This window comes from Dinoponera quadriceps, unplaced genomic scaffold (genome assembly GCF_001313825.1).
Source record: "Dinoponera quadriceps isolate SergipeBrazil2010 unplaced genomic scaffold, ASM131382v1 scaffold3807, whole genome shotgun sequence".
NCBI classification, from domain to species: Eukaryota; Metazoa; Arthropoda; class Insecta; order Hymenoptera; family Formicidae; genus Dinoponera; species Dinoponera quadriceps.
This window is the reverse complement of record NW_014557804.1, coordinates 225841-238402: the sequence shown is the minus strand read 5'-3', so window position 1 is coordinate 238402 and position 12562 is coordinate 225841. Positions and strand designations below refer to the sequence as shown.

The 12562-nt window shown below is 43.0% G+C and overlaps 1 protein-coding gene across 5 annotated transcripts in view; it reads right to left on the bottom strand.

The window, feature by feature from the left end:
- LOC106749460 (acetylcholinesterase) overlaps nt 1–12562 on the bottom strand; it is a 107772-nt gene that overhangs the window by 22696 nt on the left and 72514 nt on the right. For all 5 annotated transcript variants that reach the window (XM_014628916.1, XM_014628913.1, XM_014628915.1 and 2 more), the window contains exons 3-4: nt 7461–7603; nt 3197–3349 (exon numbers count right to left, since the gene is read on the bottom strand). In XM_014628916.1, the coding sequence (XP_014484402.1) occupies nt 3197–3349; nt 7461–7603 (296 nt within the window). The remainder of the gene's footprint in view (nt 1–3196; nt 3350–7460; nt 7604–12562) is intronic.

Below are 12562 nucleotides of genomic sequence, written 5' to 3'. Positions count from 1 at the left end.
TAATTCCTTCCACGGGGCGCTCGATGTTTCTGGATTTTTCGCCGCCAGTTCTTCGCACGAGAGAAGACGAGAGAAAGGGAGAAAAGGAGAGCGAGAGGGGGGGGGGGGAATCACCTCTGAGAGAAAACCCTCAAAGTACACGATATTACGTGATATTACCTAGTATACTGGCGAGATCTTCATTTTTCATTTATTTGCTCTGAAAATATACTTCGCGCGAGTTTTTTGCTCCTTTGACGCGAAGATTACCTCGCGGCTGCCGGGGTCCGCCCAGGAGAACGGAAAGCACACGGCGAGCGCGTGCGATACCGCGTTATCGCCTAGACCATTGCTGGAATACGAAAGCAACGCACCCCTGCCGGAAACGCGTCCTCCGCAAACGACGCATCGAACGCTTATTTCCTCTGTCAATTCTCGATTGAGTCGGACTTGGAAGATTGCCCTTTTCAAAGTAATTCCTTACCTTATCTCGTTACGCCGCCACTCAATTTAGAAAGTAACTCGTCACAGTCACCGTTACTCCAGAAGCAACACATCATGTCGTCACGGTTTCTAGTACATTTTTCTTCTTTACAGGGAAAAATGCTATTTAATCAATAGAATTTCCAACGGCGCGCATAATTGGAGTAAATCTTCTCATATAATTCAATAACAATATCGTTGAAACTAATACTTGAGTTATTGATGTGTTAGTTCCAATAACATTGCTGTTGAATCAAGATTTATTCCAATTATGTGCGATTTATATTATTAATATTAATATAGCACATATATTAAAGTAGACTTATTTAAAGCGATATTAAAGTTGGTTTTTACTAGTCTGGTTTATACTATTACCGGCCTTTACTAGGCCATCGAAGTAGACGCAAGCTATTTTTATGAGCGCCAAAGTAACGTTCAAATTTCGACCCGGGTCAAAATAACGTAGTTCTAATCGCGTCCCTCGCGGTTTTCGCAAAGGAGCACTCGAATATTAAATCAAGTAATAGGAAATAAATCACTATTTTATTCCGCGAGTTCTCGCGTTCCTCGCATTCTATGAATATTTTCCCATCCAATTGTTTCTGCTCTCTCGATCTCTCACNCCCCCCCCCCCCCCCCTCCTCTCTTTCTCTCTCTCTCCCATTCACCCTTCATTTTTCCTCGCACTTTTCTCTTTCACTCTTTTCTTCCTCCGTCTCTTTCTCAATGACAAAATAGTGTTTTTATATATTTACTAATCTGTTCTTACAGCAAAATAATTTATTAATTATTTATAATACATAATTAATAAAGATTCAGCAAAATAACTCAGCGAATGACAATTAGTATTCTTAACAAATCGTTTTGCTGTCCACATAATAATTGGCAGATTTTGCTACTGTAATATAAAATTTACTGTGCCAGCAAATTATTTTTCTCCGTGTACTTTGAACATAAATGACTTACAGCGTAATAAAAACCAACTTTAATCTTGCTATCTTAGTTGCTACTGCGTTGTAGAATTAAAGATTTAACATAAGGCCAACGATCGACTCGCGATACGAAAAACCAACGACTCCAGCATAACGCCTCTCAAGCGACCTACTTCTCATTTCGAGTTTAACGGACGTGCGAAGCTACTTTTCGCAACTTTGAATACCGATTGACTTCGCGAAAAATTCAACAACGTGGTACGTGTAGCTCGAATTGAGATATCCGAGAAAAAGAGGAAGACGAAGAAAAGGTCAGATTTCCCCGCGATTTTAGTTAAGCCGGATTTGGCACACACGCCACTTGTCACCGGATTCAGCGAGATAAGCCGAATACGTCGATTTATTTAAATGTTTTACCTATTACACTCCGTTCCCTTTTTAAGAACCACCTGAGCAAGTAAAAAGGCGCGATCTTTATGTTTGACGATCAAGCGGCGTCAATTTCGAATACCTGGGCTCGGCACTCGAACCACTCGGGTGGGTCCAAAACTTTTGAACCTTAAAAGTCTTTCAATGCTCTTTAAGGTATCTTCCTTTTGTTGACCGAAATATTAAAAAAATGGACGTTCTTCCAGATTTCCCGGCTATTCATTTGTAAGAAATAACAAACAATTGTGTCGCAGAATTACACATAATTACCAGCCGGTAGTGGGGGCACCGAGGCACACCATAGAAATACCCGGGGTATAATGACCGTATTATCAACAAGTACTCGGCGGAGGTGAGGCGGATTTCGTCGCACGCGCAACGTAAACGCGAAGCGTGCAGGAAGCCTGGCTATGACGGCGAGCGCATAACGTGTGCATAACGCGCGCGCGAGTTTGCATTTCAAATAATTTTGGTGGTCGTGCATATACGGAAGGAGGAGGCGGAACTGTAATTGTACAGCATCATGAATGCGCACAATTTGCCGCGTTCTGATTCTAAACATTATACACCCCGATGACACACGGTCGCAGCAGCAGCAGCGGCGTTGTCTTCCGGTGTGATTACACTGGAGCAAATTTGTGACGCCGGCAAAATGGTGAAATAAATCAGGCGTGCGATTCGTGTGTGATTGATAACGCGGATTACCGCACATCGTAATATTCGCCGCGTACGCTTTATCGCACGCGGCGAGCGAGCGCCGATGATCGATTAGGGGGTGGCCGAGATATAAGTGGAGAAGCTTTATTGAAGAGATCGGTTTGATATGTTTCAGCTATCTGGAGCTCCGTATGATCTAGACACTGTTTGATTCAGCATATCATGTGTACCGCAGGGAAAACAACAGTTTTTCCTCCTCCTCCAAACCTTTCACTATGTGGAAACGACGGGCATTTCAGTAACAGAATTAGCGTGATACACTCAAAGTGTTTTACGGTTGATAAAGTTACAAAGAATTTTCTCAGTGCGAAAAGTTGGCGGTTAAAACATAATTTGCATAAAGTTGTATGTCTTATGGTTTTTCTCGAGAGAAATTTCTTAAAATTCACGTACAAAACGACGTTTCATTTAGATAGTGCAAGTGTGTGGAACGAAACGCGTATCTAGAATTTCTCGTATCTTTCTTTCTTCACGTAGCATGCACGACGTGGACGTCACGCGAGGGAATTAGAGTGCTAAATACTTCACCCGTTCTTCTCAGAAATTATCGCCGTTAAATCGTCTTAAATGTCACGGCAGGTAATATAATGATGGTCTATCGACTGCGCCATTGTCTCTTGACACGCGAAATGCGTCCGTCTTATAGTCGCGCTCACCTGCGTGAAGAAGTAATAGTAGACCTTCATGCCGCGGGCTGCGAACAAGTCCGCGAAGTACGTGGACGGGCAGATGAAGAAGTAATCGCCGACGATGTCCGCGATCGCTCTCTGATTCTGATAGCCGTCGTTTATCCGTTCCCAATCGGTATACTGAAACAGAACATACATCACTTTCAAATTGAATCCGTTGTTCCTGACTCGAACAAATTCACCCCCGAAAATTCAAGTTCACTAGGACGATCACTTTGTTCTTATTCCAACTACTAGAAGAGGTCGTTCGATCGCTAGAGCCGATTAGCGATGTATCCATCGGAGGGAGAGATGAAGTCCTCTGACCTTTACGTGGTATCGTATGTACGACGTGCCGTAAACGAAAGCCATCCTCTCGGCTTTGTTCCCCGGCTACTTAATGAAATGTACACGGAACTCGAGGTTTCACGCAGCCATGAGACGTGGCCCTTGACGAAGCAACTTTGACGCGCCGTTCCACTGATCGGAAAGTAATTAGCGGTCGGCCAGTAGAATGGAAGCTCTTTGAAGAGTGACATTGCCTAAGTACATAACGATATCGATTTTCCCTCGCCGCCCTTCCCAGTCACACGTTAGAAAACCTGTTGGAAGCGTCACATCTTTTCTCGGCCAAACTCGCGGAATTCTCTCGTGCGAGCAGATGAAATTATAAATATGCTTCCGACCTGAATCCTCCGTCCAAAAGACGGACCTTCAAACCGCTTTCGTTGCGTCTAAATCGATGCCACGGGCTTCGATCTTCCGCATCAGAATTTATTTCGGAGATTTTGAAATAACTCACGATAAATCCGAGAGCTTTGTAAATTATTCCGCATTATCGCACATATATGAACGGAGCACTTCTCATAAGCTCGATATCGCGTGCTCTGGAATTACCGCTGAAACGAAAGAACGCATTCTTCATTCCCTCTCTCTCTCTCTCGAGGGAAGAGTTACAAAAATGTTATCCTGTGAAATTTCGCGGAATGGACGAGTATGAAGGAAGCGGGAGAGCTTCCTGTCCGCGATACCTTCCGATCGCACACGTGCGCATCTTGAATGATCCTCTTACGATCCATCAATATCTCCCCCAATTACAATCGATACGAGAATTGAAATAGTTCTCGAGACTCCGCGAGCGACCGTTACGGAACCATCCATTCGAAGCCGTTACATCGATCGTTATACGCCATAACGCCCGCGTGTCTATCGCGAAAGTTCCTCGCCGGGAAAAGAAAAAAATACATGCCGTTTCGCGCCGGCTGAGAGCGACTTTCCGAGCACATTTCGCTTAATCACTCGATGTTCCACGCTATCATCCACTCTTACCTGCGGCTCATATATACTGTGGCACGAAAGAACCACAATTTATATGGGCGGAAAAACGAGAGCTCTCTCTCTTTGTGTGTGTGTGTGTGCTGGTAATTGAAATATTGGATAATTCTCAGTATTGGAAAAGCATTTACGATGCCCAACGGGCTAATAACGAATCGGTATTTGTACGATCAAACTTTTGACGCGGTATTAATCCGTCATCTTACATACCGGGTGTACGAAAAGTATGTTCTCAGTAGCTGTCGTACGCGCGTAGTTTTCTCGTCCTCGTTCGCAATAATCACCTCGTTCTCTCACCGCGAAAATAGACGGATAAGCGAAAAGCACGGGGCGTGGGAAAAGTTAAACTTTATGTGGCATAGATTATATTGTGTGCTCGACCGCTGTGTGCATACAACTTGCGGCGCAGCGTAGCACAGACAACGTTTTAACGAACGCACGCGAGCTCGTCTTTCGCGCGCGGAAATCATTTTCGTCTCACGCGAATTTCATTTACACGAGTGGCTCTCGATAAACGCGTTTACACAAATCGAGGATTACCGGCTCGTTTTCGCGCGCGCCCGCACGTCTCCCTCGTTATTCTACCTCTCTCCTCCTCTTCTATATATCTTTTACTTATTCTCTTTATCTTATCTTCTCTGTCTCTGTTTATCTCGATCTTTCCTTTTCTTTCATTTCATTACTGTTCAATATTTTATGATTGAAATATGAGACGATTTTTGAACACAACGTGCGGATTATCTTCTTTATTCTCATTATTATTATTTCCCAAAGCTGTTATTCTTTTCTCATACTTTACATTGTATATTTTTTTCTGCATTATTTTTCTATTTTAAGTTTTCTTTTTCTATATTATTTTTCTTATTAGAATCATCATAATATTATTATTTTTTTAACGTTAACGTCCTTAGAGGTAATATCCTAAAACACTAATCAAAATATTTATGTCTTTTGTCCCCTCCTCCTCTCTCACTCTCTATATATATAAATATATATTCTCCCTTTCTTTTCTTTCTCGCGCGTGTCCGGCCGCGTTTGAGAAATGCACAGAGCGCGTGGATGCGACACGCGACACACGGCGCCCCGGAAAATAAGGAGATGTTGGAAACGTTGCATACGGTTATTCTGTAAATCACTCGAGACGCGTAACTGCACCCCACGGTGAATTTCCACGAAATAAAAATTTCCCGACAGAGATAGAAGCGCCGCGTTAGTGATTACGCTTCCGCGAAAATTTTGGCCCGCCGCGAAACGGGCGTAATAAACTTTGCGTCGCGAGTCCAGACCGTCGCCCCCATTAATACATCGTCGGAGAATAAACTCCGTTATAAAACGGTGAATTAAAATTTATGAAAGGGCGGAATACGATCGGCGCACACAATAGCGCGAGCGATTGAAACAACGAGAACAGAAAATTTAATACGGCTGAGTTAACTCAGTAAACTGGCGATTTTGGACGGAGAACATTGAATTTTTTCCGTCCAAATCTAACGAGCGGTTTTCTGAATCGAAAGTAAATATAATCATCGGAAATGTGCAAGGCTTCTTGGTGTGTGTTTCAATTCGCGAATTCTTAGACCAATTCGGTCTCGGCAAACATCTGATTGGGCGCTGCCTTTTTTCACGACACTTCCGAGCGACGGATGTCGAACATCTCCGTAATTAACTCTCGAATTACACTTCCGTCGAAGTAAAGTTCGTTCGGGTTAAATGAAGAGCATAGTTTATTTATTATCTATTTCCGAGTCTTAATCCGAAGAATTCTTGAAATTCTCACTAGCTTGGAAATCACCGTGATATCTCGTATTACCAAGACTGATTCTCGATTTTTCGAATTAATCGAAGACGCGCTCACGTAATAAAGTCACGGACGGAGGAAGGTGCCGAGGAATGTCTCTCTGCGTTCATTCGTTTTTTTTTTCCGCCGACGTTATTATCGACATTTTTTTCTCGCCGTGAAAGTTGATAATAACACGCCTACGCTGCAGCGAAGTATAACAAATCGGTACGAGGAAAAAAGAGGAGGTATGTATTAGCGAGCGTCGATACGCGTTTAATTAATAACGCTACGGACAGCGTGTCCAGTCACGTGTGTTAAGTTCCACTTATCCCGGCGAGGAGTCAAATTGACACATGATATATGGTCCGCTTGTTCTACAAAAAGGAGCCCCGGAGCGACTTAGCGACAGTTACAAGTTGGAGTTAGCTAACAAGAAGAGCGCTCGAGGCCGATGAATATATAGTCGAGGTCTCACTGAGTGGTAGTTTGCAGGAAGGAAGGAAAAAAAAAGGAAATATAGGTCGCAGTGTGTATGTGCGAGCCTCTCTGTGCGCGAGGTATCTCTTGGCTGCACGAGGAACGTAATTCGAACGGTATCTCGATCCCGCGAGGGAGATCTCGGAATTCGGACATATTTAACGCTCCGAAGTGCGCGCGCCCGCTCGCTTTGTTCGCGCAGACGTATCGCAATTAGATCGACATATCGACATCGTTCTGTCGAATGTCGGGTAGGAGGAACGGCGAGCTGACGATTTCACTCGCGACATTTGCGCGAAAAATTCATCGGATATTGGTCGAGATGTCTGTTAGTATATCTCCTAAAAAATCTGTATATTTGTTTAAAAAATTCGCAATTGAGAGGTTGGAAATATTTTAATAACTTAAATTAAAAATATAATTAATTCATTATAAAATTTAAAAATAATTGTCAGGAACCTCAAACAACTTAATACAGTAACTTAAAAGAAAATACAAAAATTCGTATATATGGACAGACAATAAAGTGAGTAGAAAAAATGTGTTCAATAGATAAAAAGAGCATACACAATAAATAAATAAATAACTTAACAATGAGATTCAGAAGAAGAGAACTCGCAGTATTCATGGCGATGCGCGTAAAATGTGAATTGGACTCACTTGGAAAATGATGGCTTCCCGCTCAATTTGTGACATGTTCTTGAAGATGGTATTGATGATGTTGAGAAACTTGTCTCGGTCCAAGAAACTGGCGTGATCCTTCTCGAAGAAGTCGATGAAGTCGTACAGAATGAAGTACGTTCCTGAAACAGAGAGATACGCGCGTGCTTTGAGCGGCAAGAAGAAAAATTTAACCTTCTCGCACGTGATTCGCACCGAAATCAAAGTATTTACATCACCTCATTACTATTGTATTATAAGTCCAATTATTACACGACTCGCTATTGTCACAGGCTCGCTGAGAAAGAGCGCGCGTACAAGATGCTCCGAGCACTTCCGATTCGTTGCGATTTTGCGCGACACGCTGAAACTACCGAAGGTGTTAACGAACGCGTCTTTTCGTAATTCGCGGATAAAGAAGAACGGAAAGAGTAGGAAATAAGAAAGAAAGAGAGGGAAATAGGCGAGTACAGCTTCAGAGAGAGGATATGCATCGGCTTTATTTAATGAAAAAAGTTGACCACACCGACAGGGCGTTATACATTCTTCGCTCGGCATGAAACTCCCGGATTTCCAGCTGCTTACACGAAACTTCGTCTCCCTCCCTCTTTCTCGCTATCCCTCTCTCATCTTCCCTCGGCAAGCAAAAGTGTTGCCTCGGGCATGCCACCGCCTTTGAGATCGTGCACGAGAGCTTCAAAGAGAGAGCGCATGCCGCGGAGAGAAAATGTAGTTTTCTGATATAAAGAATTTCCTGTTGGGCGATATGCGCAACGATAACAGGTAGCCGGCTTCGGCATTTATATTGTAAATATTTTCGGAAAATCTATGTAAACGGTCGCGATAGCTCCGTCCCCCTCTCTCTCTCTCGCGTCACTCTTGAGAGCTCGTGCAAATTTAAACGGTCGCGATGCGATAGATGTCGACAAATTACGTTCGATCTGCTGACGAACATGTTCAAAGCGCGCCTTTCTTAGCGGCGGCGTTAAGTGCGAACTTAATTGTTAAGTTTCCGGCAGGAAGCGATGCGAGTCTCAAACTGGAGGGATAAGTAGTTGGGTAGTCGAGTCGAGTGCACACCCGCTCGTCTCCTTTTCTCGTGGCGTGTTCGCACCACCGAATATTCTCGACGCAGATCAACGTAATCCATATGATGTAATCAACATGTCGCCATCGGCCGCGATATTACGACACTTACGGCGTTTCATTAAGTTACGTGTAAGCAACGTTGGGGAGCAACGCCGTTGTTTGTTGTAACGTTACAACTTACTTTATCTTAGTAACGATTTGGTAACGATTTTCGTCCCCGACTGACTTGTCGTCGACTTGCACTACTTGCTTGAGAAAAGTGCTCCAACCGTTTAGCTTGTTTTTGGATATGTGTCACTTGCTCGAGGAAAAAACTTTCGACCTTTCGTCTAGCTTTTCGTTGATGGAAAATGATTTACTACCCCCTAATTAGCTTAATTCTGGTATAGTTCTTGTTTCGATATTTTTCTGTCGTTGACTTAACAGAGAGATACGATATTCAACGTGTCGAAAATTGTCTCTTCCTGCCAGCTCCTCCCGCTAGTTTTGCTACTTTTCGCCGGCGAATTAAGCGTGTCGAGAACAACAATATATATACCATTCGGCCTATACGACCGACAGAATAACTAAAAACTAGAAAATTACCGCGCATCATGACGCGCACGCTGAAGAAAAAGAGCGTCCTTTCCCTTTGTTGCGCATTTGATGTAATTAATTAAATTGCAAAACGTGAAACGGCAACTCGTCTCGCTGTGTGTAAAGCGAGTTGCGAATTTTGTTTCTTCCTTTGCCGGCGGCGCGCAGGAGGTATGAGGAATACAGGAATTATTTTCATTAGCGAGCAGCGAATTCCGCAATTACTTCGCCGGAACGGAAGGATTCGCTCGAGACGAAGCGAAGTCTCGCGCAGTGATGAGATATCGAAATGTCATGTAAACAAAACTGCGACTAGAGAGTACTAGGTATAAAATAAAGAAGCGTTATTGAAAACATCGATTTAATTAGTTCTCTGAATTATATGACCTAGGTGCTATTTTTCTTTAGCGATCGCCATACGATTAAAAACCCTTCCGTTTTTATATTGCGCTTCACTGAAGAGGACCACGACCGAAATGTCTGAATATTATATCACAAATGAATATTATTTCGCAATTTGTTAATGTACGTTGGCTCTCATCGACCTTTTTTTATATCATTTAAAATATGTTCTGTCCTTTTATTTTCGTACTTCTCTCTCTCAATATCATTAATTTACAAAATATTACAATATAACGCATATTTCTTCAAATGGAGCTAAATAACTTCTTAATTACCGTTTTCTGTCCCAAGGAGACGTAAAAAGGAAAAATCCAATTTCAAGGAGGGTTCAAATTATGATGCTGAATTTGTTGATCACTCATACAGCATACCTCCAAGGAACATATTTAGGACATAAGACGTTCTCTGTTTAGTCCCTCGAAGGTCTGTGCTGCACAGGCAGTATTATCGAGATTAACTTCTCGCAAGCTAACCTTTTTCCATCTCGCATTTCTTTATTCGCTTGCTCTAAATAACATCGTACAGAGAAGACAGCGACTTTTCATTGACACCTGAAACTTTAGGCGCTTTTTTGCCGCGCGATTAATACATATTCTTCCTCTTCGCCGTCAAGTGTACACCTGTCATCACGCGGTTGTGAAACCCCCTGATTACAGCCCTTTGTTCGCGACTGAGTCTCTGTCTGCAATCATGCCACCGAGACTTAGAATCAAATAGACCCGTTTAGCGCTAAATGCGAGACTCCGAATGCAGCATAGCGTTTACCGTACTCGCAATTATACGGGCAACAAAGCACGTCTGTTTTGCATTTTGCAATGACCTATCCTATGTAGAATTGCATTCGCACATGCATTTTAACGACACTTGTGCGCGACGGCTTTTCTTCCGAGACAAATCGCTTTAATTAGAGGGCAAGAAAACCGTTATATCCTGAAAGGGACGCATGGCGTAAAGTTGAAAATGTGCGAGCCAACAGGTGGAAATGACTATCATTCAAAGTAGAACCGTTCAGCCTTTTGAACGGCTCTCCAGTGTGCGATACGATCTGAGGATCGATTGTGTATCGCACAAAACACACAAGTGGACTTCCACGCAGTCGGGTGACTATGGTGTTTCATTTTAATCCATCTTTTATCTTGGTGGGAAAAATTCGAGAGTCTTCGTTTCGTGGAAACAGCGAGGTATGAGAAAATTAGGCCGCTGCTTTCGTCGCTCGGCTCATTAATCGCGCGGACGACAATTTGAATATTTCTGCATCGATTCTCCGTTTTATTCCAAATATTTCCCCCGCAATCCCCACGGTGAGCAGTCACCGTGTTTTCGGGGTAGCCGCCGCGATGTTTTACGACCCGAGGCGATAAAAAATGTTTCGTATTCGTGGTCGTAAATCAAAGTATTTTCTCTATATCTTTACAAGCGGCTCTTTTTCTCCCCCCTTTCAAAAATAAATGGCCGATGCGAAGTGACATCGGGGAGTAAAACAGAGGGCTGAAGAGAGAATATATCACGCGTGTATCAGACAATACCGAGATACCGTGTATCCGACTCGTAAAGGAGGGAACGTAAAAAAAGGAAACGAAGGGAGATAAACGCGGACAATAAAGGGATTAAGCTGCCGTCGGGACGAGGATCGCGTGTTTTCCGGGCACGTGGAAATGAAGATATCGCTTCTCCCGTCTGTTTCAATTATCTTCCGCGAAGATTCGCGGGTGCGCTGAAAATTTTCGCTAATTCGGCAGAATTTCCAAGAAACGTCTTAGAGCTCGGCAGAAGACGCTAATGACATCCATCTCGTCGAGAGAATCGATAGTCGAGCGAGAAGAGCTTACGCGAAATGGATACGTAATGAAATTTCAAGAGAGAGAGATTGATATTCGCATTATTCCTTTCAGCATAATTCGTTCGCTTTACTATTTAACAACATCCCGAGATACAAAATTCGTTCCCGCTCGTCTTCGAAATTTGTGTTTCGCGAGCGAGCAGACGTGCATGGATCGCACAAAGTGAAATAGCATGCGTGGGTGAACATTAAAAATGAGAAACAAATAAACAATCGAACGGAACGAGCGCACGCTGGCAGTACGATTGGTTTAAGCGGCACTCACAAGAGTGATGGGTGCGTTCAGTGGAATTGTGAACTCAATTACCGGCACAATTGAGCGGCAAAGGAGAGAGTGATACGCGTTGTATTTCTCCGACTCCGCGCGCGTGCAAACAGATTGGAAATTAGTAATTTACGTGTCGGATGCACGCGCGAGAACATTTTCGTGTTAAATTATAAGTTGGCGAATGGTCCGTGCGTTCGCTCGCTAATTCTATGTCAGTATTTCAATCGCATCACACGCGAATTCCCGCTTGCATCTCCGGCCGCAGTTGAATAATTGTACGTGCGCGATACTTTCTGAATAAACGGGCCGCATGTTTCGCGAACCTGTCATTGGGGATTCGCCGATACATACAGAGATTCCCATGTGTTGAATTTCATTTGAGAATTACGTCGGTGCCATGAAACGTTCGCTTAGACGCTTCATCGTTGTTGTATTGCGCGCAATAATGTTTCGCAGCCAATATTTGCATTGTATTATTCTTCGTGAAAATTTCACAGCTTTTGCTTGACGTAAGGCAACCAGTGCTTTCCGAGATACAAGTGTTTGCGAACTAACATAATTATTCTCTTTGATAAACACATCAAGTGAATTTTACGCACACCTTAATCGAATTTGCCCTGTTACTTTGAGCTATTTATGAAGATATATCGAAAATTGCTTCTCTTATAATTCCTCAACTTTAATCTTTGATTGCAGTTTCAAATGTCAAAAATGTTTGCCTCGGTGCGATGACAATGTAACGAGAGACGAAATTGAAAACAAAACAAGCAAATTCGACGAAATTGATCATTCTAATGACCAATTTAGCTATCTAATTGCCAAATAATCAAATCGACCGCAATATCGATTCATTCGGAAATGAAACCTCGTATGAAAGAAAAAATCTACACTTTCAACATATTTTTTCATGCAAATCATCCTCTTTTG